The 26,784-nt window shown below is 38.7% G+C and overlaps 1 protein-coding gene across 13 annotated transcripts in view; it reads left to right on the top strand.

Moving 5' to 3' along the window:
* B3GALT1 (beta-1,3-galactosyltransferase 1) overlaps positions 1 to 17,658 on the top strand; it is a 180,269-nt gene extending 162,611 nt beyond the window's left edge. For 9 of the 13 annotated variants that reach the window (XM_064434619.1, XM_064434628.1, XM_064434627.1 and 6 more), the window contains 3 exons: positions 6,031 to 6,099; positions 12,220 to 12,258; positions 12,840 to 17,658. In XM_064434619.1, the coding sequence (XP_064290689.1) occupies positions 13,069 to 14,049 (981 nt within the window). In that variant the 5' untranslated portion in view covers positions 6,031 to 6,099; positions 12,220 to 12,258; positions 12,840 to 13,068 and the 3' untranslated portion in view covers positions 14,050 to 17,658. Of the gene's footprint in view, positions 1 to 6,030; positions 6,100 to 12,219; positions 12,259 to 12,839 lie in introns of those variants that run through there. The other 4 variants (XM_064434634.1, XM_064434633.1, XM_064434632.1 and 1 more) reach the window with 1 other exon arrangement.
* The last annotated feature ends 9,126 nt before the right edge of the window (positions 17,659 to 26,784 follow it).

Raw genomic sequence — 26,784 nt, 5'->3', positions numbered from 1 at the left:
GGACAGGCAGCCTTGGCCCTGCCACGTGTCCAGCAGCATCCACCACTGCTCCCCTGTCTGCTGCAAGAGGCACGTGTAGCAAGAGGCTGAGAGGAAAGTGATCTGGAATAAGGACTAGAAAATGTACAAAATTATTTTACTTTATCTCAAAAATTAGCTATATGGAGTTTAATTGATCCAGCCAGTGCACAGGAGGAGGAATTGAAATGGAGTTTTTTAACCAGCATATTTTTCACAGAATGAATTAATGCCTTGCTGAAAAGGAGATTTGCAGTTGGCATTTCAGGCAGCCTTACTGCCTGGCTCTAGAATTATTTGCATTGTTGTTCACACAAAAGAAAAATAAACTCAGCCACTTGACTTCCTTTTCCCTGAAATTTATGTCTAAGATCACATTCAGAAAGGAAAGTAAATGGCAGATGGCAACATCTTTGCAAAGTACACACACTCTGAGCTATACAGACAAGGAAATTGTTTTTTTCAAAGAAAAACACAAAAGAGTGAGAAAGAATAACAAAGCAGTGAAGTTCTCATTAAAAGTACTGGGGTAGCTTTTGGTTACATTGTTACCACATACACAAGAGACAAACAAGAAATTATTTACATCCCTTTGTTTTGTGGCATTACTCTTCATTACATCTAGCAAGAAAGGTTTTTAAAGAATAAATTGAAATTTTGCGCACTTAGATCATTTGTCTTCTGTCACCTTGAACCATTCCCTATGGGGAGGCTTCACTCTGCAGTCCAGGCAGGATTGCCTGTTTTCCTCTGTGAGGGTCTAGCCAGACACCACCTGCCTCTCCAGCAGCTCTTGCCCCACTTTCCTGAGAGTGTCAGGAAGTCATTCCTTTTCTCCCAAGCAGCAGGATGAAGTAATACTGATGTTTGCATCAATTTTCATGTTCCCTGCCCTTTTTCCACATGAGGAGGATGAATCTGAGCACACCTTCTTCCTTGATGGACAGACAGAGTGCCACTGGAGACAGACCCTGGCTGTGTCACAGAACAGAGTCCCACACTGAGCACTTGGTCACACAGCAAAGCAGGTGATCCCACAATAGTTGGTCCTACAGCTGCTTTACTGCATTTCTTTTCACTTTTGCTTCATGCTGCCTTTGATATCAGAGTAGCCAGGAAATAAAAGGAACCAAAGATTGCAGACTGCTTTAAAATCTCTTTTATTTGAGAGATTTTTCAGATTAAAATAATACTGAAAGGAGACTGCTAAAAGTGAGAAAAGGTTTTAGGAAGGCCTACACAAGAGTTAAAACAAGCTCAGGAGAATCCCTGTTGTTTCCAGCCACCTTATGAGCCAAACACCTTCCTCCAGAGTTCTTGGTTCACATTATTTATATAGCAATCTCTTCTGATTCTGCTCAAAGACTAAGCACCTCTGAAGTCTGGAAAATTATCAAAAGGGGTGTTTGATCTTATGCTGCTTCTATAAGAAAAAGTCTCCCAGAAGAATGTGTCTCTGTTAAAACTACTCTATTTAATTCTTACAACCCTGTGGTTTCTATCAAGATTTGGACCCTTAAATTGCTTGGCATATTTTATTACTGTGTTATCTGCCTCCTTGGGGTATACAGCTGCTCAGTGAGCTTGTGTTTATAGAGCTCTTGAAGGTCCACAGATGGAGAGTGAAGAGAAGCAATCTATATTTTTACACTGTATATTCATGTACCCTCTTTTTCCTTAAGGCTTGGCCTCGAACACATGGATAAGTAAGGTTTGATATGATCCCCTTGGGCATAGTGACAGAACATATTTTCTGTTTATTGCTTCACAAAGTTGATTTCTATCAGTAGTGCACTACATTCCTATCCTAGCAGGAGTCAACACATCCCAAAGTAAAGTGGGTGATAAAATGAGAATTTTGTCTGTTGAGCTGCATCAGAATCAAGGCAGAATCAAGGCACAAGACACCAAAGCACAGAAACCTGACTGTGGTCTCAAACAGCCTCACAAGGGGAACTGGAGGGGCAAACATCAGTCTCCTCACTCTCGGGACCAGTGACAGGACCCAAGGGAACAGCATGAAGCTGAGTCAGGGGAGGTTTAGATATCAAGAAAAGGTTTTTTACCCAGAGGGTGGTTGAGCACTGGAACAGACTCCCCAGGGAAGTGTTCACAGCACCACGCCTGACTGAGTTGAAGAAACATTTGGACAATGCTGTCAGGCACATGGTGTGACTCTTGGGGTGTGCTGTGCAGGCCAGGAGTGGGAACAGAAAACACTGAGCAACACTGTGCACAAGTTGCTGCATAATCCTCTCTGGAGCAGTCCTGTAATCACACACTTTACGTGTGCCACAGCAGAGTTTCAGTTAGAGTCAGTACAGAGGAGCAAGACTGTTTTCCCTGCTTTTCAACTCTGAATATACTTGAGGTCATCTTTTATATAACAGTTCTTTGCCTTTGTTTTGAGAAATCCTTCAGTAATGGACAAATGAGTCTACATTTATACCTACATCAGCCCACTACAGACCATGCAATTACAGGTGGAGAAGCCAGCTGAAGAGTTTCCAATTATTCTGGGCAGTTCTGGTTACACTTCCTTAATCACAGTAGGATAAAGAGAGAGCAAAATGTGCCATCAGCATAATGAGCCCACAGAAATGGCCCATTACATTTAGAGACAGACAGACAAACACATATGGACAGACATTAGGAAGAAGTTTGTTTAGCTAATTTCCTAGTTACCAGTCACTGCAAATACCCCTAATTAACAATGCCCACAGACAAAAGAATGTAAGAGAACAGTTAGTATTCCTGACTGCACACAGAGATATCTCGGATTTGAAATTTGTGTTCCCTAGTGAAAGCTTTTAAAGTACACATGGAGGACATCTCTAAGGACATAAGTGATAAAAGTAAGTTGGACAGGAATTCAGATTTACTTTTTACAAAAATACACTTCTTCCTGCTGCTTTATCACATACCTAAGATTATCAGCCATATTCTGCCCAGCTGGGAGATGAGAGTTATTAACAAAGTAATTCTTACAAAATATTCATCAATTACACTTTGCAAGAAAACTTCCTCAATTTTGGCTTTTGACAATTCTAATAGTAGTCAGGTTAAATTCTGATCTGAGCACAAACAGACAAGCTGTTAACTGGTTGCCTTCTACAGAGATGCCCAAGTTTCTTTCACTGATGTTAACACACAGTTTTCACAATTTTTGTAAAGGAGATATAGTGGAAAAATAAAAAAACAGTTTTTCAAGCAAGAGGGTGGACTAGGTAGGCATAGCTGGTAACCCAGAATGGGTTTTGACTTCAGCTAAGAAGGCAGCCACGCATTTATGATCCCAAACAGTATTTTTCAAACATCCTCAGCTGAGGACACAAGTTGCTGTACTTTTGAAATATGATAGAAGGATGAGGACAGTTTTACTCCCATGGATTCACCAGGATATATATTACCAAATAACTACAGCATGCACTCCTTTATTTGATTCATCCAAGAAACTCCAGTTATTATGAGCCCATTTCAAAATCATGCCACAAGAGATATGGCCTCTTGTGCTGAGTGAATGTTTAAGTGTAACATTGCCCAGCCATCCATTCAACTGCAAGCTTCAGAAAGCTAAATGCTGACAAATAGTCTGGGGTCATGTCTGTGAAATGCTCCATATGTGCTAGCTGAAAGAGTCTGATGCTAGCTTGCTCTCAAATGTTAACAACTTTGCAAAAACAATGCCCTCTCTTCTGCAGCAGAATTTTTTCTTGTTCAATCCCCAATAAAAGTAGGTTTTGATTTAGGTTTGAGAAAAACCTCATCTATCATTTAGTTATGACAAAGTGAAAAGAAACTGGATTCTTTGTTCTAAGGCAATTATGTACAGCTAAGAGCCAGAAGTGCTGGCCCTGAGCTGAGGTCAGTGGGCCTGTGAGCACCTACACTGGCTGGTGGCCACACCACCACTTCTGCAGAAAAGCGCCACTCCAGGTATTTAAGGTAAACATCCAAGGCAATAATTCCACTTTTCAAAGAGCAAGCAAGTCCCACTTTCCCAACAGGCCCGTCCCTTCTCTGCAAGGTTACTCTCTTGGGAAGCCCAGGCAGAGCTGCAGGTGCTGGGTGTGGCAGCGTGGGACAGAGCCACGGCACACGGAGCAGCAGAGGGCAGGGGACACAGGAGGGGACACAGCCAGCCCTGCCCACCTGGTACAGCCCAAACTGCTCCATCTGCCAGGCTTAAGGCAATGCTTTCAGAAAGCCCTGACCAGGAGAGCCCCAATAAACTGGGGGATCTCAATCATGACTTAACAGCTGCCAAAAAGAGAAAAAAGCAATAAAGTGTATGTCTAGGAAATGTTTTTCACATATCTGATAATAAGTAATTTGTTTGTTGAAGATAAAAGTCATTTGTTTGGTTGCAGGGTTTTTTAAGTTACAGTTCTGTGAGAGACATGCAATTTTAAAAGCAACAACCTGTGTTAAATTTATCACAACTTTGCAAGGGGAATTAGAAACCTGAAGCTTAACCGATGAACAGCTCGTGGGGACAAATGCTTCACAACACAGCTTCACATTAATTACTGTAATGTAAACATGAAAAAAACTGTACTGCAATCTGTTCGTGCTTGGACAGGTCAAGGCTCTGGGACCTCCTCAACATGAAGGATATTTGCAGGGAAAATAAAAAAAGCCCACATAGACACATTGTCACAGTACCCAACAATTTCCTTGGACATCTGATAATACCTAAATTTACCCTTAAACAGAAAAGTTGAATCTATGCTATTAATATGATCAGCTAAAATCACTAATTACGAAATTTTCTAGACTCACTGCTGTGGAAGAAATGAGAGAATAACATGAATTCTAGCTACTTTTCAGCCTTAAAAAGAAATGTCTGTCCAACAATCAAATGTGAAGATACATAACAACTACAATAAATATAGGTATTGTACAGATATGCCTGTGATATTGTGGAATCCTTCCAGTTATTGGCCATTAATATGAGTTTATAACAATATATTTATATATAGCTGTTTCCAGCCTGAAGCATCCCCAGTTTTGACTAAGTTAAAAGCCAAGTTCTTCAGGCATCATGACTGATACCTTAATGGGCAGACTCAAAACTATTTTAGGCCTTTTCCCAGTAAATCCAGAAGCTTTAATTGTTTGTATTTTTCTTTTGATGCCCCCAAGAGCATGTGAATTATGGCAAGTAGATTCATTATCCATTTTGATGACTTATCACCACAGATACTGTGATTTCAGGTGTTTTGGTCTTCATGTAATTGTTACTCCTCCTTTTTGACAAAGATTAATTGAGAAAAGCAGTGCCACTAGGGTAGGCATTTATATAATCAAGACCGCTGTCATCTATTCTTGGTGTCATAACTCAGACCAGTTTCACAGGCATCACTGTGAGTGCAAAGGAAACATAATAGTGACATTTAAGAAGGTTAAGACAAAAACAACAGTACACTTGATTTCAACTGCTATTACTTAAAGGTAACTTAAGATACGGACTCTGTTAAATTATGTACAATTGTTTTATGAGTAATAAAAATTCTATATTAAAGCAGTTCTAGAGGTTTTCCCCATTGGATTTTTTCATAAACTGCAAGCTTTTTTGCTTTTTTTCTTGTCCTAAACTTTCACTAAATGTAAACAATTTGGTGGCGACATGAGCTAAGGAACCTTGCTGTGATATTTCACACTAGAACACAGCACAATAGCTTTAAAAAAGTAACAGTTGTGGCTATGGTAACCCAAAGTGATATATGTTATTTGCATCAGTTTATAACCATATTGAGATGCAATTTACACATTCCTGTTGTAACAGGACATAATTTATGCAATCACAAGTCACCTATCACAACACGAAGCCACAGTGTTTTTTAAATTTGTTTCTGAAAAGCATTCATGGGGGAAAATGCACAGATCTGGCCCTTGACATCTTATGGGTGATTTAAAGGAAAAGATAAAGAAAATAATGAGATTTCTGCTTTAAAATATTCTACTCTTTCATTTTCTGTTTCTAATTTCTTTTCTCTCCCTTTTACTTAGTGCAAATGATAAATGCTTGAAACGCCTTCTACTAAAGACAGCAGCAAAACTCCCATGAACTGGCTGCAGGTAAATCACTTGCAATCACCATTACAGCAAGACAGAACACCTGACTGGCATGTCTAAAGTTTCAGTATTATTTTGAGTTGAGTAAAATCTAGCTTATAACCATTCTAGATTGGTATCTGACCAAGCACAGCTGATTTGCTAAACTTTAGAAATCCCCTGTGCACACAGTCCTGGTCTGTCTGGTCTTTCCTTTCACCTCCCTCCACATGGAATCAGCTGTGTGATACCACCAGTGACTAAATGGTCACAGTCATTCTATGTTTGTGACAGAAAAACTTGGTTTTAAAATATGACCAAAACAGCAAGAGAGCTACTGAAAATGGAATGTTAAGATGTGCCAAAATGGATAAAACCCTATTTCAATGTCAAGGGAATATGAGACTTTACAAAATCATATTTCTTTTTTTCCCCTGGTTAGCTTAGAGAAAGCAGGGAAGAGATTTCAGCATAAAAAATACTTCCTGAGTTGCAAAACCTGAAGGGGAAGTTATAGCTCTAATGGTCCTACTGCACAAACCAAGCCAGTGAGAAAAGCTGCTCAAAACAACACTGAGATCCTACCTCTATACAATGTCAGCCAAGGAATGGTTCTTCATGCCAAGCTCATATTTCCTAACAAGTAATGTATTCCATTCCCTTCAGTCATGGTAAATCTGGTCGGTTTGTTAATCAAAATATTCCTACATTTTTCTCTCAACAGTTTCATTCTCTGCAATTGAAAATTTTACTTCACAGCTTAGTCATGGTGGACACTGTTTACTTTTTAACTTGCAAATTATTTTGCTGAGAAAAAATAGTTGCATGATTTGTTCTTAAACATGAGAAAGAAAGCAATTAAATTGCCATTTAGTTGTTCTATGTGGGCTGTTTCAGCACTTCTTCAAAACAGAAAATCCTGGTTTTATAGAGAGAGATTCATTGAAAAACTCTAAAGTGGAAAATACAGAAAAGTCACTCAGGCAGATTTACTTTCCTGTAGACAATGTTTAACTCTTAAAAGACTACAGTATAGCTCATTAAAGATTAGGGAAGTTTCAGCTGGACAAGCACATTTGCTGAAAATTATATAACTTGCATTTTCCCTATAGAAGCTTTTGATAAGATTCCCCAATGGACAGTAAGTACATTCTTTCTTTTTGTTCACATTAGGAGGTAGTAAATATTGGAAAATAATTTATAAATACTGCATTTATTTCCAGAGATCAGTTCTTCAATTTAATGATGAACTACAACAGAAACCATCTGCAAATCAGCATTCATGAAAAGAGAACTGTTATTATGAAATATGCACTTGTGCAAATACTTGCTTTCACATTCAGGTTCTGCCTAGTGTAAAGCCTATCATCAATACATTTGTGAACAAGGAATGGTCCAGAAAATATTTGTCCTCATTGTCTTTGAGGAAGAGAAGGGAAGCCTGCTTCTTTTAATATATGACAGCTATGAACCTTCTAAACAGAAGAATTTATTTTTCTAAAAAACATGGACCTGAATGAATGCTGGTACTTTCTTCCCTTCAGCCCAAGATTGTGGCTTCTGCATCTGTTACAGCCCTTTCCACAATGTTATAGAGAAGAAAGTCTTTTTTGCAGCACTGATTTGGTTTCAGAACCATTACACCCAGGCAGAATAAGCATTTAGAATATATAAGAAACTTTAAATGAAGTTCCCAGAAAGGAGGTTGCAATCTTCTGCTAAATCACCTGTGCCATCTGTCCAAAATTTCCCCCAGAAATCACTATGAAAACATACAGCCTAGAACATAAGAGATCCCCAGATTTCCATGTAGATGTGTTCTTAATGTTCAGTATAATTATCTTCTCAACAAGATTTAGTAATAATCACAGACTTTTCCTTAGGTAATTTAAGGATTTCATAAATGGTGAAGGCATTTCAGCATCTTGGTCTATATACAGATGAAAGCCTTCATCATAGAAAACTTACAAAAATGACTCTTCAGGGAAAATTAGAAGAGTTTGCTACATTTACTAAATAATTTAGCAGCTGTATTCCCTCCTTTTTCCAGGGAAAAGAAAAGGTACATTTTAGCAGACATGCACAGTGCTCATTTGACTCAGTTGTGCTCTGCCTAACAGACTCCTGGGTGTCAGGATGAACAGCTGTGATCTCCCTTGACTTCTCACCCAGGGTCACCCCCAGGACTCAGTCAGCACCCCGCCTGCCTGCACTCAGCACCTCCCTCAGCAGCAGTGGCACACCTGGATTACAGCTATGGCAACCAGCCAGGCTCCAAGAGCTGTGCCTTCTATCACCCGCTTGCACTGTGATCGAGACACATTAACGCAACTGCACTTAGATAGGACAGGCTTTCTTGAGAGAAAGATCAACAGCCTCTCACAGAGACAGCAGCATTCCAAAATATTGGCAAAATATTGCCCTTGATGAGTGATGTTAGCTGAACTCATCTGGCATCTGCCTGAAAATTGCCCATGAACAGTTAACAAGATTCTCAAATGTGCTCATTATCTGGAGGATTATTCTTGATGTGCAGTCAGCTCATAAAAGGTTTGCTGCAAATACAGTCCTCATCAAGACAATTACTTACAGAAGTTACACAGTCCAGCTTTCTGTGCTCCCACTGGCTGGCCTCTCTGGCTTGCACACACCAGCTGTGAATAGTGCAATTAAACACACAACTTTGTGTCACAGAATGGAAACACAGTGCTAAACACTTGCTTTTTGCCATCGCCTGTCCTCAATGCTTGAGTCTTGTATTACTTACAGTATGACTACCAGGTTAGAAAAAGAGACAGATTGAAGTAAAACAATTTTAAAAACAAGGATCCAAGAGCTTAAACATTGCTACTGTCCTGCTAGAAAACTTTCTTTCACTTGAAATAAAAAAAGGAAAGGACATGACACCTACCTTTGTCTGTGTAATTATCCCCAAATGTGATATAGTCTATTCCAACAGACAAAATCCAAAGCTGATAAAAGCTTTCCACTCTCCCTGTGACATCCCATATGCCCCTGGTTAGAAGGTCTTCGAATTTCAACACCAAATTAAAGAAGATCATGGCACAAGTGAAAAAAGAAGTCATCCTTATAGTGATAATATACTGGATACAGCATCTAAATGGATTAAAATACAATATATAAATGAATTTGCTGCACACTTAAATACTGAAGGCAACTTTTGATATATTAATGATTGATTAGGTTAAAAATATTCTGAATAACTTTTGGACAAACTGCTAAAGTACAGTAACTTGGGCATTGAAGTGCTTTCAGTCATTATTCTGATCATAGTGATCTTAGTTCACATACTTTACTCCTCTTTTCCAAATGAGTAATTAACACAAAATTTTTAATTCACTATAATTTGAGTACATTAGCTTTACACTCTGATTTCACTCCATATAATTCATATCCTTGATATACAAGTCCCACAAGGCTGTAAATTCATTACAGGTCACAACACATGACAAAAAAATGGTCTGCTGCCACAGACTTTGATACTGTGAATAATTTTGCAGAATTCCTAGAATTATTCCTCTGTTGCAGCTAAGCCTGAGTTAGTTGCTTGTTTAGGATCTTGATTAATTAGCATCATCTCTAATAACAGAATTTGGCAACCTCTGAAATTCATGACTGCTAAATCATCACAAAGTAAATATTTCACTGCTTAGTTCATATTTCCCAGCCTAATCAAGTTAGGTATTTTCTTATACAAATACAAAATACACATTATTGAAATTACTGGGCAGGACCAATGTTACCAGAAATAACCTGTAGGAGCATTTGCCCTGTGGCCAAAAAAATACACAACATAGTTACTTATTCAACCCCTTTGTGATCCTACAAAGAGGAAGTGAGATCAGTCCTAGAGGCAAAAATAATCCCACCTAAATTACAGACCAAGACTTCTCAGCTAATTGCATTAGCTATTTATATAGGTATTGTATTATGCTCTTTTCTTTCAAATCTCTTCCCTGTGTATAGCACAAAGCTCAAGTAAACTATAATTTTTACATCTTTAACTAACAAGAGCTGAAGTAAGAGGTAGCTCTCATTTTGGTTTTCCCCTCAATCTTCCTCAAAAATAAGTAAATGTAAAATTTCATTCATCAGGAAAGCTACAGCCTGTGCACTCTTAACCATTTCACCTGCACTTTGGTCAAAAATTCTGCAGGGTTGGTGTAGAACACTCTAAACCAAAGCAAACCATCTCAACTCTTATTGTTCTCTTAAACAGCAATGTAAACAAAACAAAACAAAACAAAAAAAAGAAAAACAAACAAACAAAAAAAAACCCCAAACCACCAAATACGCAACAGAAAAAGATAAATTTGTTTCAAGACCCAGCAATCCAAGGGCCAATATAAGAAGCATTCATCCCACACAGCTACCTATAGATTTCATAACTGAGAAAAAAACTCCCTACAACTGCTCAGAATCTTTTTTCAAAATAGAGTAAGGCTTTTTTTGCTTCTAATCCTTTCAGAGCACACAAGATTGGATATCACAGCCATGACATTGCTGGACTGAAAAGCAATTTTATGTAATTTTGCAGTTTCTAAGAGGCATTGGTTACAATTTTCCTTTCCCTCAGATATCTGCACAGTGTTCATGGTAACTAATGCACCTATCCTTTTGAAAGAAAAGGATATGTATGTGTATGCAGAACATCATACACTTTTAGATAATGCAATATGTAGTTTCCTAAAATAATACATCATAAGCAGAACATTACACCTACTTGTGAGACCTTAATGCTGGAGTCCATTAAACACACTGACTTAATGTATCTCTCGCTCTACGGCTCCACTTCACGATTGCTGTATTTCTTTCTTTATTAACGCAGTTTTCTAGACTTTACACTCTTGTGCCTTCATTACATTATGGCTTTTTGCATTTGGTGGTTTTCCTCACTGGCATTTCCAGTGGGAGCAATAGCAGAGCTTCACAGTGAAGCAGGAAACACAACCAACCTACCAGACCAGGGATGGGTTTTGCCTTTCTTAGAAATGTATCACAGCAAGCTGTTAAAGCAGGATACATCCCCTCTCTGGACATTACAGTAGCATCTGTGTATAAATTTATCACAACCATATTTATTTAGGATGTACATGTATCTGCCCTGCCAAGATTGTTGTGTTCTGCAGCCCTGTGGAGCAATTAAAGGTCTCACTTAAATGCACTACTCCCAAACATTTGCTGGTACTGCTTGGTGGGAAAAGATTGCAAACCCTTAGTCCCGTGACAAGCAATGAAGGAGATCACAGCCCACCTCTAGCTAATTAAATTGCCCCAGTTATAGGGCAAAACTAATTGAAAGTGATGAAGCTCTGAAACAGGCAAAAAATTCACATTACCATAGTTTGTGAAAGGGAAGAGCAGCATGTGAGTTCCGGTCATTAAATAATTAAAAGTGCATGTAATGAAGACTAGCAGGACAGTACTAGCTATAAGAATTTATAAGAAGAGTGCAGTCTGTATAGATTTAGCAAATGTTCAAGTTGTTTCTCTGTTGTTCTTAAACTTCAGTGTGAAATAATGCACAGGGTACCTAACAGTCCTTTCATTCCGATGGCCTGCCAAGGGTCTGACTGCAATGTGTCAGTGGTGTGAAATCAGAGAGGACGTTTCTAAGACAAGGCTTCTATCTTTTTATCTGAATACATATTTTGTTCTATCCAAAGTAAATGTTAAATATTTCTGAGACTCTTGCAAAAAGCCCCTCTGTTGCATGCTTCTACTATCCTTTAGCTCTGAAGTAATGCAACAATAAAAATAAGGAAGGTGAAGCCTACAGGCACTCTCCAGCAGGCTTGAGGCAGCTTGTCTCATTTCCACAAAATGATGATAAACTGAACTGGTTCCCAGCAAAATCGCCAAGAGCAATGGAATGTTCAGAGCTGACAAATTCCCTCCATCCACCTGATGCTGGAGGCAAGACTGGAACAGGGCTGCCAGTGCCAGAACCCTGTCCAGGCAGGCAACCCTCTGCACAGCAGCCAGTGAAGTACCACCATTACTAGGCTGCCATCGTGATTCATCTTACATGGTCCACAAATTATGCTTGCTTATGGAAAGGCTGCTTTGGGGGGAGAGAAGGAAACCAATAGGAATAACTGAACTGTGTTAATTTATTTTTAGACTTTTATGGAGCCTACTCAAGCGCTGATCTTTGAATGGGTAAGACAGCATACATATCTCTCTCTCTCTCTCTTCTGTACCTTTCCCAGTCAGTTCCATTCTGTCTGATTTCCACCAAAGTGTGTTCTTGTTAGCAGGACACACATTAACATTCAGACCAAATTAGATTTGTAAGTATTTGTGTGCATAGCTGCCACAGATGCTGCCAATCCTAGAGCAAAGTACACTATTTTCCATTCTTTAAATAATTTTAAAATGTTCCACAGTACATTTTGAAAGATTGGCCAGAAGAAATGCTAAGAAAGAAAATGCTAGAAACCATAAAATTATTTTCATATGCCTTTAAAATTATCTAAATGGTCAACATGCTATGAATGCTTATCTTCTTTTATATAAAACCATCTGTGAGAAATTACCAGTCATAAAGTCATTAGTTCAGTTTTATTGCTCTATTCCAGTACACTACCTTGCATTTTGGTACCTCATAAGAAAAAAAAAGGAATATCTGAGAAATGCATTAAGACACTTATCTTATTAATGGCCAACCATATATAAGGTCATTTTTTGTGCCCTAGGCTTTTATGGTCTTGCAATGGAAAATTTTTCTTCATATTTTTCAGAAATAACAGAAAATTTCAAGAAATGGAAGCCGCTGCTAGTAAAAGAAGAAAAGCTGAGTATCATCAGGGTTAATAGCTCCTATTTGAGATCCATGAATGATTACAGAGTTACTTTTCTATATCGAACTTTCAAGTTTCATTAATACTATGCTGCCTCCCCAGGACACAGGTGCACTCACGGTACCAAGGCTATCGGTTCGTCACATGGAATAGAAGAGCTGGAGGAACAATGCCTTCTAAGGTCTCATGTTTATATATTTTGACAGTAGTTTGTTGGGCAAGTGCTCTTTGGTACCTAAGTATAACTCGTCCTACTTCTTCCTACACGGGCCACAGACAGGTCAGCAGCATATCCATAGCCAGGAAAAACGTTTCCTTTGGAAACATAAGAACTCGACCTATAAATCCACATTCCTTTGACTTCCTTATCAATGAACCCAACAAATGTGAGAAGAGCGCCCCATTCTTGGTCATTCTTATCAGTACGACTCACAAAGAGTTTGATGCAAGGCAAGCCATTCGAGAAACGTGGGGCGATGAAAACAACTTCAAAGGAATTAAAATCTCCACTCTGTTTCTTCTTGGAAAAAATGCAGATCCTGTGTTAAATCAAATGGTAGAGCAAGAAAGCCAAATTTTTCATGACATTATTGTGGAAGATTTTATCGACTCTTACCATAACCTCACTCTGAAAACGTTGATGGGGATGAGGTGGGTAGCAACATTTTGTTCAAAAGCGAAGTATGTTATGAAGACAGACAGTGATATTTTTGTAAATATGGACAATCTTATTTATAAGCTGCTCAAACCTAACACCAAGCCAAGGAGAAGGTACTTCACAGGTTATGTTATAAACGGAGGACCAATAAGAGATGTTCGCAGTAAGTGGTACATGCCCAGAGATTTGTATCCCGACAGCAATTACCCACCCTTCTGTTCAGGCACTGGCTACATTTTTTCAGCTGATGTAGCAGAAATGATTTACAAAACCTCCCTTCATACCAGACTTCTACATCTTGAAGATGTGTACGTTGGACTCTGCCTTCGGAAGCTGGGCATTCACCCCTTCCAAAACAGTGGCTTCAATCACTGGAAAATGGCCTACAGCTTGTGCAGGTACCGCAGGGTGATCACAGTGCACCAGATAACACCGGAAGAAATGCACAGAATTTGGAATGACATGTCCAGCAAGAAACACCTTAGATGTTAAGATTTTTACAGATGTAAATACCTTTTTTAAAGTTTTGGTTGAGTTTGGTTATTTTTTGACAAAGTGATCTGCTGATTTACAGGTTAAACTGTGGGATATTAACTGTGAAAGGATTTTTAATGACTGATTTTTCATTCTCACTTTGACTACTGGTTTACAAACTTCAGGCTCTTTTTCTTAAGGACATTATGCCAACTGAAAGAATCTGGAGTCAAATCTCAGATTTTGTATATTATCACCTATTGCACATATCCATTCTTGCATCTGTGTGTAAAAGGACAGTAATAAACTATTATGAGCTGCTTAACAATTCACACCCCAGCCTCTGAGATAAGACTCAGGCTCTAAGAAATGAAGAACTACAAACATACTTTTATTCTTCTTTTGACACCCCACAACCATCTCTATTTAGAGCCTTGTTAATAAATTGAGCAGCAAACATTTGCACTGAACTTATATACCTACTTTGACATGTGTATTTTATAGTACGTGTGCAATTCCCAAATAGCTTACTAATGGTGTAATAGCAGAATTTAGACAGGTAAGAACATCAGAGTTTCACTGGCCTTAGAAACAAACCCACACACTGAAATAATATTTTCACCCACCAAATGGCATTTATTTAAATTATTTCAGAATAACCCATTTCTTTACACTTCTTAAAATAGCCCATAAAATATGTAACACAATTTAAAAATTAAGTAAATCTGTAGGTGAAATAAGACAGAGGAGACATATGAAAAAATATCTTTAAAATATATGAGAAAAGCATGAATATCTTAACTTATCATTTCAAAGCAAGGCAATGTCTCTCATTAGTATTAATGGATTCTCCATGAAACACCTTGAATAGCAATATATAATTATACTGAATGCTAAAAGTGTCAATAAGCAGCATATTTCAACATCAGTCAGTGCACTATTTATCTGAAAACAAGTAACAGAAAAGCAGCTTTTTAAGGGGAAGCTTTACTTTTTGCTGCAGTACATATAGAAACAAGATTCTAACAGATTTTTAATGGTGTAGAAAAGAGGAATTTAGCCCAATAAAAGAATGCAATCAATTTTCTGTTGACTGGACATACAACAGAGTACATAACATGTATCTACAAATTTCACAGCAAAGTAGAGGGTTTTAAAGGAAAAAAAATATTCAAATTACACAAATTCTATCCTTTTTAAAAACCTTTTAAAGTTCTCAGTTTACTCATCACAGTCAATACTCACTGAGGTCCCACTCAGGAGATCAAGTACACAAGATTTATTCAAGTTTCATAACATGCTTATATGTATTTTAAATATTAATGTTTATGAAATGGCATGACAACTCTTTGATAAATTCAGGCCATCTCCATTCAGTACCACCTTACAACAAGGAGGTGAAATATGATATTGCTCAGCAAATAACTTGGAATGAAGAACTCACACACAAGTTACAAAAAACAACAAAACTCACCACATATATTATCAGCTGAAGACTACTCACACCATGCTCAGCACACACAAGGTCTCTTTCATTGCAGCTGGCATTATGTGTAACATATGCAAACTGTTAAGTCTGTATGTTATTCAAAATGTCTATAAAGTTGTCAGAAATTAACTGAAGAATAATTTAGAGGGAAACTTTGATCTGATTTTGCCATAGACGTACACAGCACTTTACAACAGTAACAGAGGAATGAAGATGCTATCCTAAAAGTTTTGCAGTTTCATGGCAAATTGTTAGTCTTGTTCACAGATGCAGCACTATCATTTCAAAAGAAATTACTTGTAAATAAGGTAAAGTGTACCTGGCTTTTAAGGCACTAGCAGGAGCCATCTCGAGCAAATCTATCTGAAGATGAAGCTACACAACAGGCAGCCTAGGAGTTACTGTTAACAGGAGCTTGTGTACCCTTCATAAATAAAAATAACCCAAACCAAAAACCTAGTAATTTTTGTAAGAACACTAAATCTCTTCCAGCATAATTAAAGAGTTATGCTTCCCTGGCTGATCTAGTCCCTATTAAAGCTGCTATGCCCTATTAAATCCAGAACTTCCAAGGTGCAACTAATTGCATAAGTGACTATATAACACGCTGATTGGGTGAAGTTCAGATTTCCTTACACAAGTCCCCTAATATTCTTGTTTATGAATGGAAATGCGGGAGGAATTCATCCCCAGCCCTTGGGTAAATCAGATAGCACAGATGCCATCCTGCCCAGAACATATTTTGTAATAATTTGAACCCGCAGGCTGCAATCACTTCTGCTATCCCTCTGCACTGTGCAGCAATCTGGGGGTTCTGAATCACAAACAAATGGATTTGGTTGCCTTATTTCTGCTGATGCTTCTGTGGCCTTTGCTTAGTAACCAGGAGGACAGCAGGGCTCCCAATCCAGATACCTCAGGGCTCAAGCAGCATGGTAGCCTTGAATTTCTCCTAATACAAGTAGATTGCATTAATAATTGCAAGGTACACCTTGAAAATAGTATCTGAAAAAGTGTATTTCCTGCCATTTATAAATAGACCTTCAACAGAAATGTAAATGTTCATCTTGAAACTGATGTACATATTTCTAAGGCATTTTCTTCTGTATTCAGCTGTATATATGTGTCAGTCTGCTTGCTAGGTAGGATTCTGTTATGCATGGAGCTGAGTGAGGCATTATATTTGTCCAGTGTTTCAAGAGCCTTAAGCATGTGTGCCCTAACTTTTGAATGTACAAGATACTTTTTCTTTTGCTGTCAAGTAAATTTAAAACAACACAACAAAATCCTAATTTTCTACTTCTATTAATTTTCTGGTATTGGATTTCATTAGCTCGTTACACTTAGATTTATTGTTTTCACCTTGCTCAGAAATTTCCAAAATATTGGAACCTAGATATGGAAAGGTTATACATCTACTTTTAGGGACAGTTTTCCCTTCCACTCAGTAGTATTTGTGCCATGTGGGATACTGTTAAGAAACAAATGTTTTCAATAGACTTCCTTTAATCAAAAAAAAAAAAATTACATTACTTAAAGGTCATTTTGTTTCATTGGGCATGGGACAAATGACAACTTGGTTAAACATGCTGGCTTCTAGTCACTTCAAAAGTTTGACTGTAATCACATTTTGATTCCAAAATGCATATGAAAAAAGCACATTGAGTGAAGCAGCTGGGGGGGAAGTGCCTCTCTTTAGGAGGAATTTTTTCACAAAAGCATTTTTCCTTTTTTTATTTTACTAAAACAATGAAAGTATTTAAAGAGAAGCCTCGAGGTTCATTTTCCCTATTTCCTAATAATAATGTTAAGTATCAATTTTGATTATTTGAGGGTTTTTTGTCTTTATAATGTAGATGGCAATGGCAATTTGTAAATGAAGAGTGTAATTAACTAGAAAAGCTTGTCAACAGTAACCGAAATTTAGGTGTATCATTATATATGACTGGCTGTACTTATGTATTTATTTGTCTAAATTGTATATATTGTTTTATCTGTAGTGTCTGTAGGAGTGCATTCTTTTAGATTAATGTATTATTTACAGTTTTGTGGGATTGCCAGCAAAGCTGCTAATCAAGATACTATTTTTTTGTATCAATGTCAAATAATAATAAAAAAAAATCGAGTGAAAAATGGAAGGTGTCCTGCCTGTAAGTTTTCTTCTTCACCTCTTTCTAGAAAAGTAAATTGTATTACCTGAAAACAAGTGTCCGTGACTTGGCTCATTTGTCATGAGGAAGAATATAGTGCTGTAAAAGCAGATTTTAAAAAAATTGAAAAAAAATTTAAAAAAAATACTACTTTTATTCATTATTTGTGCAACAACTTCATCAAGCTGATGTCCACACGGATGAGGTGTACTGCTTCATCTGAAGTTTCTGAACTTCAAAGCAGTAGTATCAGTGCAGCCATGGCAATATCTGGCAAAGCAGCACAGGGGTTCATCCTCTGCCCTGCCCTATTTAGCTGCTTTGGCATCCCCAGCCAATGAGACCCAGACTTGGCCAGTCTGAGGTGGCAAAGCTTTTTGACACCCTCAGCAGGGCTCTTCTGCTTATTGGCATGGTGTTTTAACATGTGGGCTTGCAGCTATCAAAAGCTGCACGCAGGAGAAAAGGAGAAATGTCCCAAACCCCACATCACATAAAACCACAATGAAGTTGTTGGAAGTTGCTGTGTCACCAGCTGGGTCATCCACACAGAGGGAAGGGGTCCTCCCGGGTCTCTCACAGACACAGTGACCATGACACAGCCTTTTGACCCCAATATCCAAAACTCAAACTCATTCATGACATGGAGGGGCAAATAACCCCACCCCTGAGAAGAAAGGTAACTTCTGCAAACCAAAGTGGTCACCAGAAGTAGTTGAAGCCTCCACAGAGTCCTCAGGCATCCCAGGAATGTCTGCAGCAATGCAGCAACCTTAAAAAGCAACCAAGAGTTTCACATACAGCAAAACCCCTCCAATCGTTTTCATCTCTCATGTTTCCACCAAAGCAGCCTGAGTCTAATTGCAACACTTACATGGTGTTTAATCAATAGACAGCTTGGAGATATACAGATATTAGCACTAGTAGGGTAGATTTCATGTAGCTTGATTATCTTAATTACAAGCATTCTATTTTCTCATTTACTTAATTGATTCTCATAGATTTTCCAGAGAAATTTACAGTGCCCTGAGTGGAAATAGTATGCAGAAAACCTTCTTAAAACTGCTGACACTGGCCTATTACAGCAGCAATGCACCAAAAAAGGCAGATCTATATGACAGGGAACATTGTACTGAATAGCATCTGCTACCTTTTCTCTTGTTAAAAAATATGAATTTATGAAACGGAAGAAGAGGAGTCATCTGGGGAGAAAAAAAAAAAAAAAAAAGAATGTACCTTATTTATTCAACCACACCTGCAATTAAGTTGTGTCAAGTATCTCCTCTGATGACTTGCCTAACACAGGAAAAAAAATCATTTTTCTGCTAGGTCTGCATATTAGCTGAATCTATATTATACCTCTGCCTCACCTGAAAGAGCCAAGAGCAAGAGGCATTTATTAGTCATGCGAGATTTATCCTTGAGCACTTGTTCTGCAAAGGCAGCATTACATATCAAGCTGGACAGAATTAAGTGCAGTGGTTTTGTAATGCAGACAACTTTTATTTGGGTGAAGCAAATACCCCAAACTTCAGGTGTGCTGGCTAATAGCTACCATACTGCATCTATCAAGCATCTCTTAAAAAGAATTATTTTCTCTGGCCTATTTTCTAACATGACATCTTTCTCCAAAAAGAAATGGGACCTCTAGGTATCTCAGGATAGCAGTAAAAGCACGGGGGAAGCATCATTACAAGCTTTTCCCTTGATTTACAAAAGTCGCTTAGCCTTGCTCTGTCCTTCTGTACTTTTAATCTGATTCAATCTGGTACATTTCCCTGTTATTTCCAAAACTCTTTCCATTTTCTTTATGTGCTTTTGCATAGCTCAGCATTCTCCAATCTAAAAGTATCCATTCAAACCAGCCACAAAGATAAGAACAGGTTGTTTCTCTGAAGACAGGGCCTTTGCCTGACAGGTTTACAGTCCTACACTAATATCTGGCAAACTGATTTCAGCAAGTTTCAAGGGACAAGTAGCACTTGAAGTTTTTCCTTCAAAAACCTTTTCTTTCATATTTCCTAGTTCAGGTATATGGGGGGAAAAAAGATCTATCATCTTTCATCTTGCCTCTGCCTGCCGAGATCACTATCACAAGTCTAACGTTGTTTGGATTTTTTTCCTTATTCCTTTTACATTTCCTCACAACCTTGGATAGTTCATCAGAACTCATGTTTCACTTTAACTCCTGCTTAATCAGGAATACTTTATTTCACAATTTCAATGTTTTAACCTTTTTATCTGCTTGTGCTCTCTGTGCTGCCCCCGCTGCCCTCATACCTGGCTAAGTCAGACGTGTGGTATTGAATCAGAGTATTTGCATGGAGGCTGAGCACAGCAGTACTTCTCTCTGTCGCTGTCTTGGAGCTATCAAAAACGGCATTACCGGATTCGTTTCACCAGACAGGACAGCTTGTCTTACTAATATCACATTTGCAGCAGAAAAGGAACTTCCGCTAGCCTCTGGAGCAGACACCGGGTCTGCGGGGCTGCAGCAGCCCCGGACACGGCAGGTGCTGGACAGGGATCTCCCCGGCGTGCCCGTTCCCGGGGCTCCGGCAGTGGCTCAGGAACAGCCTCGGCGGAGCCTCCCGGCCAAGGAACCCGGCCCTTGATCCCGCCCAGCCCCAGCCGGGCTGCCCCGGCTCCTGCCGTGTCCCTGTGTCCATCCTTGATCCCGCCCAGCCCCAGCCGGGCTGCCCCGGCTCCTGCCGTGTCCCTGTGTCCATCTCCGCGGCTCCAGCGCCCTTTGGCACACGGGTCTTGTGTCCCCGAGCTCCATCTGCAGCCTCCACCCCGCGACCCGCGCCAGGAATTCCCCACAGCCGCCTGCACACCCAGACTCTTTAAAGTCCGCGGTTAATTAGTTTTATACAGAACATCATTCCCACTCACAAAGGCCACAAAAAGGCCCAGATCATTCAGGGCTGTGGAAAATGCGTATTTTATTATTAGCTTTTCGCAAATATTAAAATTAATATTGCATGTGTTATGTTAGAAAGTTATGCTGTATTAATTTTCTTAAGTAGTGTGTTAAATATAGTTTTAGGTTATAATGTAATGTTAAAATAGAAACTATGCTATGTAAGATATTTTTTAAAGAAAGGAATGAGGTACTCCCATTAGATAGCCACAGGACACCTAAATCTTTCAGAGAAGGAGAATTTATTGCTCTCTTATCAGGAGAAAGGAACTTCCCACCTTGCTCAGCCATGAAGGCGCCGTTAGGATTAGGAGCAAGAAGGTGATGATGACCAGGCAGAATCCTTTGTTTGAATGGAACTTATGCATCATGTATGAGATGTAAGAATATGCAATAGGCTGTTGTTTTTAAGGGTTAATCCTCTGTTAACATGTGTTCTTTTTTGGGCTTATTTTGCCCAGAAAAAGGTACCTGGACATCTGTAACTCTTTGTTTTTTATTGTCTCATATTGTCCTAATCCAAATTGTCCAGACTTTTATTATTCTAATTATATTACTACTTTTATAACCATTTTATTACTATTAAACTGTTAAAATCTTACAAACAAGTGATTGGCGTTTTTCACAAGGACAAACTGTGCAAGGTGCACCCAGCTCTGCATGATGTTTGCCATCACTTTGCAGGATGGGTTATGTGATGAAGAACTGCTGCCCCTGGAGAGTGGTACCCTGTGAGGACGAGCCTGTACTTCCCCAGAATCGCTTTATTCCAAGCATAGCTGTACTTTGAATTAGTAACACAGCTGATGCCAAGGCTGATGATAGGCTGCTTTAATTGCTCATTAAAAGGCAGCATTATTTACTGCCTTGTTTCTTGGATTCAGCATTTCTACACATGGGGATAAAAGTAATGGGCTAGAATAAAGAATATATACAGCATGTAATTAAAATTACATTTTTTAATAGGGGAATATACATGCACACAGTGCAGGTGCTGTCACAGAAGTAGAGGTTATGGAAGTATACTTTTTTAATCGTATTATACTGCAATTTAGATGTCAATTCAAACAGATGGGTGAGTTGTGCAACATTTTAAAACTGATTTAATTACTTGCAAAGGTATTGGCTTGTGTTAATTGGCACAATAAATTACACAATGGTTCACAGATTCCATTAAAAGGGACTTAGAACATGTAGTATCTATAGGAAAATAAACTGAGCCTTGCAAGTCAGTATTTGACAAAACAGTTACCGGCTGTTTCATCAACTCATAAACAAGACCAGAAAAGCCCACCATTCACACAAGACAACGCGCCTAACATGATAGACATTGATGTATAATTGTATCTCAGGGACAGGTGAAGACAATATACCCAGCCATATGCCCAGAAGAATGATCAGACTAAGTAAATGTTAATAGGTGACCCTTACTTTCCCAAAAAACACCCCACTGGTTGTGTGCAGTTTATCTGGTGTGGGATGATTACGGCTGTCCTTCTTCAGGACAAAGCCATTTACTGAAACATGAGACAAGGGGAAGAAGGTCCACAAGCACATGTAACAGCTTTTGAAATACCTAGGCCTCTGCTCTAGGCAATTTAAGGTTTAAGCTCCAGAGGTTGCTTCTTGTCTTGAACTCCAGGAATACCCCAAATCCCCTAAATCAACAAGTAGAAAAATGTCTACCCCATAAAGTACCATAGCAAACTACACCTGTATCAGACAGCCAAACAAAATCTGTAGGGCAGTAATGGTTATCAAACTCTGTAGTAGGAATATTAGGAAAGCTTTCCGGCATAAGCAGGCAAAAACCTTGCAGGATCGTTGGTTACACTTGGGCACAAATTTTACACTGGGGAAGAGCACACTTTACCTTGGAGAAAAGATCATTGTGGCCTGAAATATTATATTTTAGGATCTCTATGAACTAAGGAGGGTAAGGAGAGTGAACCTTTAGCAGAAAAAGTTACCTCATTTGTGACAAATCATCTATTTCCCGACCATTTAAAATTAAATGCTTTTGAATTTTTTTTCAGGATTTTGAAATTGCTGTGCATGAAATGTCATTGAAAACAAGCTTGCACTTTTATCTTCTGCTAAACACTAGAGATATACCACTTCAAAGGAGTACATAACATTTTATTTGAATGCTGGGACAGACACATCTGTAAGTAAAATAAAAATCATATGAATTGTCAATGTCAATACTACCACCTGGCCATATTTCCCTTTTCCAGCAATAATTTCATTATTTTCTTTTCTATGCCTTTCATTTCAATAGCACCTAACAATTTACTATTTTTTAATGCATCACAATTTCTGTAAAGCTGCATTTTGTTTAAATAAAACAAAAATGTTTCATGTAATGCAATTTTAAAAGAAAAAACAGAAAAAAATCCATCTGGAAAATTGTATTTGTATGCACGTGGCTGGCTGGCAACATGGACATGAAATACAGAAATAAAATGAGAAAAATTTGCTTTTTCCCAAGCAAGTACTGTGAGGATGGGTGACAGCTCATAAGGAGACATTAGAGCAAACAGCACTGCCCTTTCCCAGGTATTACTTTTACTGGTTGTACTATTGCTGGAGAGTAAGAAAACCTGATCTAATTAAAGATTGAGTGTTGGACTAGAAGACCTTTAAAGGTCCATTCCAATCCAAACTAGGAAGGATTGTGTGTTTACTGCTCCCTGCAGGGGGCTGGACCAGACGACCCTTTAAAGGTCCCTTGCAACCCAAACCATTCTGTGACAGGAAGCAAAGAGAACATCACATCATCACCACCCAGAGGTGCAGAACCCCTGGACAGAAGGAGGAACAAAGAAGCCTTATGTAAAAGGACTAGACAAAAAACTTGGGAACTGCAGAAATTTTCATGGAAGCAATACACTGCAGATGACAAAAAATACTCATTTCTTCGAAACCTATGTCAGATAGCAAAGCTCTAGAAAAATAAACATGTTCAGAAATTTCATGTACACCACTGATTCTAATTTGCATGTTTATTCTCAGTTTGCTGTAATGCCAGGACGTGTATTTGCTTTAAGCAATAATTCACAATGGGTGAGACATCATAATCTGTGGGATTTTCAGCTGCCTGGAATACATCAGACAATTGGCAACAGATTTATCTGAACAGTTCTGAAAGTACATATTCTGAAAGTAAAACTGCAGTTTTAATCATATCAGGACCCACATCATGATGAAAAGCAGCATTTTCAAGAGGAGTAGTACACATTCTGTCTTCTTCCCACAACTCTAACATCTATCCCAATAAACTCAGATCATTGCATTTAGGCCAAAATTACATGTTTGATATAACAAATATAAATCCATACACATAAATACACAGAATTCCATGAACACAAAGCATTTCTAAATAAGTAATTAACATAACTAAGTTGTAGCTCCATAGCTCTTATCCAAGAGTCTAGATTCATCTCTGCAAAAATCCTTTTGGAGAAAAAACAAAAAAGAAAGTATCGAGCAATATAGAAGTGCAGGAGTTTCCTCACCTTTCCATCTTTTGTAGAACATCAGGTTTATGGGTGATTTGGCAGTGCCCCACCTGACAGGCAAATTTACAAGGTTAGCACTGAACCTAATCAGAGATAATCAGAAAACTCTTTCTCTCTGGTGTAATTTTCTGCTTGGATAGCTCTGGTATGCTATTATAAATAAGAAAAGCTTGCAGCACAAGGAGGGTAGAAGACTTCAGAGAGATTTTAGTAATCACCTTCCATTCAAATCACACCTACTCTTTAATCAGGATTAGATCCTTTTCCATTTTATAGCCCCAGGAGTAAACTGAGGAGCTCATAATCGACACAGATTGGGAGTGAAATTTTAGTCCCACTGAAGCTGTTGTGAAGTATTAGTAATTCATGGGGCCGAGATTTCAATAATGGTCCTTCCCTCTGGATCCTCTGTTCTAATTCAAGGCAGATTTCTCCACCTTCTTCCTATTTCTCATAATATAGAGTAAATGCTCCAGTGCTTTGTTTTAATCAGAGGTGATCTAACAAGGAGAGAGAAGAAAGATAGTCAGAGAGAAATAGATCCTGAATGCAACAGGATTCCTAGCTGATTCTATGAGATGATGGGAATAGGTTCAGGTTTAACAACCTCAACCAGATAACTATTGCACTTTTCCTCGCTGAAAACACTTCACAAAAAGCTTTCCACAGAGCTCAAAAAAGGGGTTAGGAATTTTATTTAATTTCACAAATTGCCCATCTTGCACCATCAGAAAGCTGCAGCTTTCAACATATGCGATAAGATCTCTCCAACAGAAGCAACCAGAAAAACCGTAAAATCAATTTCTTTGCCGAAGTACAAAGTCCTGCAAAAAAGGCACAGTAAATTTACCTCTAGGAAGGTACTCTTTACATCTGAATGGAGCACTGCTAACTTCTTGCTCAGGCACGTTGTGAGGCCAAGCCCCCAGCCCAGGTCTCGCTGGGGCAGCGAGCACCGCCTCGCTCAGCCAGCGCCGCAGCGAGCAGCAAGGCTGACCCCAGCGAGGCCTGGCACACGAGGAAGCACCGACACCCACGCCTCCCTTCTTCCCAAACACTTGTGTTTGCCGACCATTTGATTTTATACTCTGCTCTTTCCTGGTCAATAATAGAGTAGCACAATGCAGAGCACTGGCAAAAGATACTCATTTGCAGAAGGAAACAACCAAACTTTCAGCAACCTTAATACAAATACCAGAGGTGAAGGTAACCTCTTCAAAAGTCTTCAAAAAGCTTTCCTTGCCCTCTACATTATAAACACCACAGGCACAGCACAGGTGTGGGTTGAGGGGAGCAGTTTGGTGGGGTTTCCCCCCTCCCAATACCAGAATGCTTTGTAAAACCAATTCCATGCTTTCAAAAACAGAGATGCAGGTAGAAATGCAGGCTTCCCCCTTAAAGCAGCAATTTAGTGCTACACAGCCTGTCCTCCAGAACACAGCAGTTTTACTCCCTGTGAGGTTAAATCTTTTTGCCTACTGATTTATTTTTATAGGACAAGAGTAGTGCTAAGTCCACCTACTCAAACCCTCTAGACACTCTCTGGTTCTTCTGCTTCATTATTTATAATTGCCAGTTAATGACAGCTACGCACACTGCTTTTTATGTGAAAAGACAATTGCATTACCAAATAACCACACATTCCTATACATTTTGAGATATCACAACACAATTTTCCTCAAAGGAAAGACAACTAGATTGATGGGGTCTACAGAGTAAACATGACACAACTCAAAAAGCCTTTTTACTCAATCTAAAGAACCCCAGCACTCTTACTCATGAGCAGCATGTTTCCTTAATGAGCCTGAATGATTACATAGATGAAAAAGAACCAGGTAACAATTTGGTCTCTTTCCATAAGAATAAATAAATAAATACATTTCCCTATTTGAAACATTGCTGGGTTTTTTATTAATTTTTAGAAGTGTAGCTATGGGGAAAAAATTGAGTAAAGGCATGTATTTTCCATCTACTCCAATTCCATTTTGTATAGCTATCCCTCTACATAAACACATCCACTTGCATAAGTGATTTTCTACACCCTACTGAGACACTAAATAAGCACAGCCTTTCAAATTCATGCTTGAAAATTATGCATATCCTAAAAAGGACAAGATTGCCTCCTTATTGATTTATGCAGGGAAAATTATATTTCTCCTTCTTACCACATACTCTTCCACGTCCCTGTAATTGCTCACTGAGCCACCATTGCCCATATTCTCAATGTTATTAGTGGCAGACAACTTCACAACTACTGAGTTTGATTCAACATCTCAGATGAACACAACTGTGAAAGCAGCTTGATGAGCATCAATCTAACAATCATAAAGCAGATATAAAACCACATTTTTATGTGCATTGCTATGCTACTCTTAGTCATTGAGGGAAAATGAATAACTAAAATGGTACAATGCTCAACTAATATGCCTGGATTATTTCATCAGCTGGGCCACTGTGCAATAAAATGCAAGGAAACCAGGCTTTGCTGGAGTTTTTGTGGTTTGAGTAAACCTGGCTGTTCATTAGCAGAGCTCATGCACAGGGAACTCAAAGATCTAGGTTCCTGATCCTTTTCCAACTTCTCATTTTAAAATAATTAGCATTCTTTGTGCATGCACATGCATGAGTACACTGCAAGGGCATGGAAAGGCTGCCCACTTGATGCAGCAG

This window comes from Passer domesticus, chromosome 10, assembly GCF_036417665.1.
Source record: "Passer domesticus isolate bPasDom1 chromosome 10, bPasDom1.hap1, whole genome shotgun sequence".
NCBI lineage: Eukaryota > Metazoa > Chordata > Aves > Passeriformes > Passeridae > Passer > Passer domesticus.
Note: the sequence above shows the minus strand (reverse complement) of the source record. Positions and strands in the feature narration are given on the sequence as shown.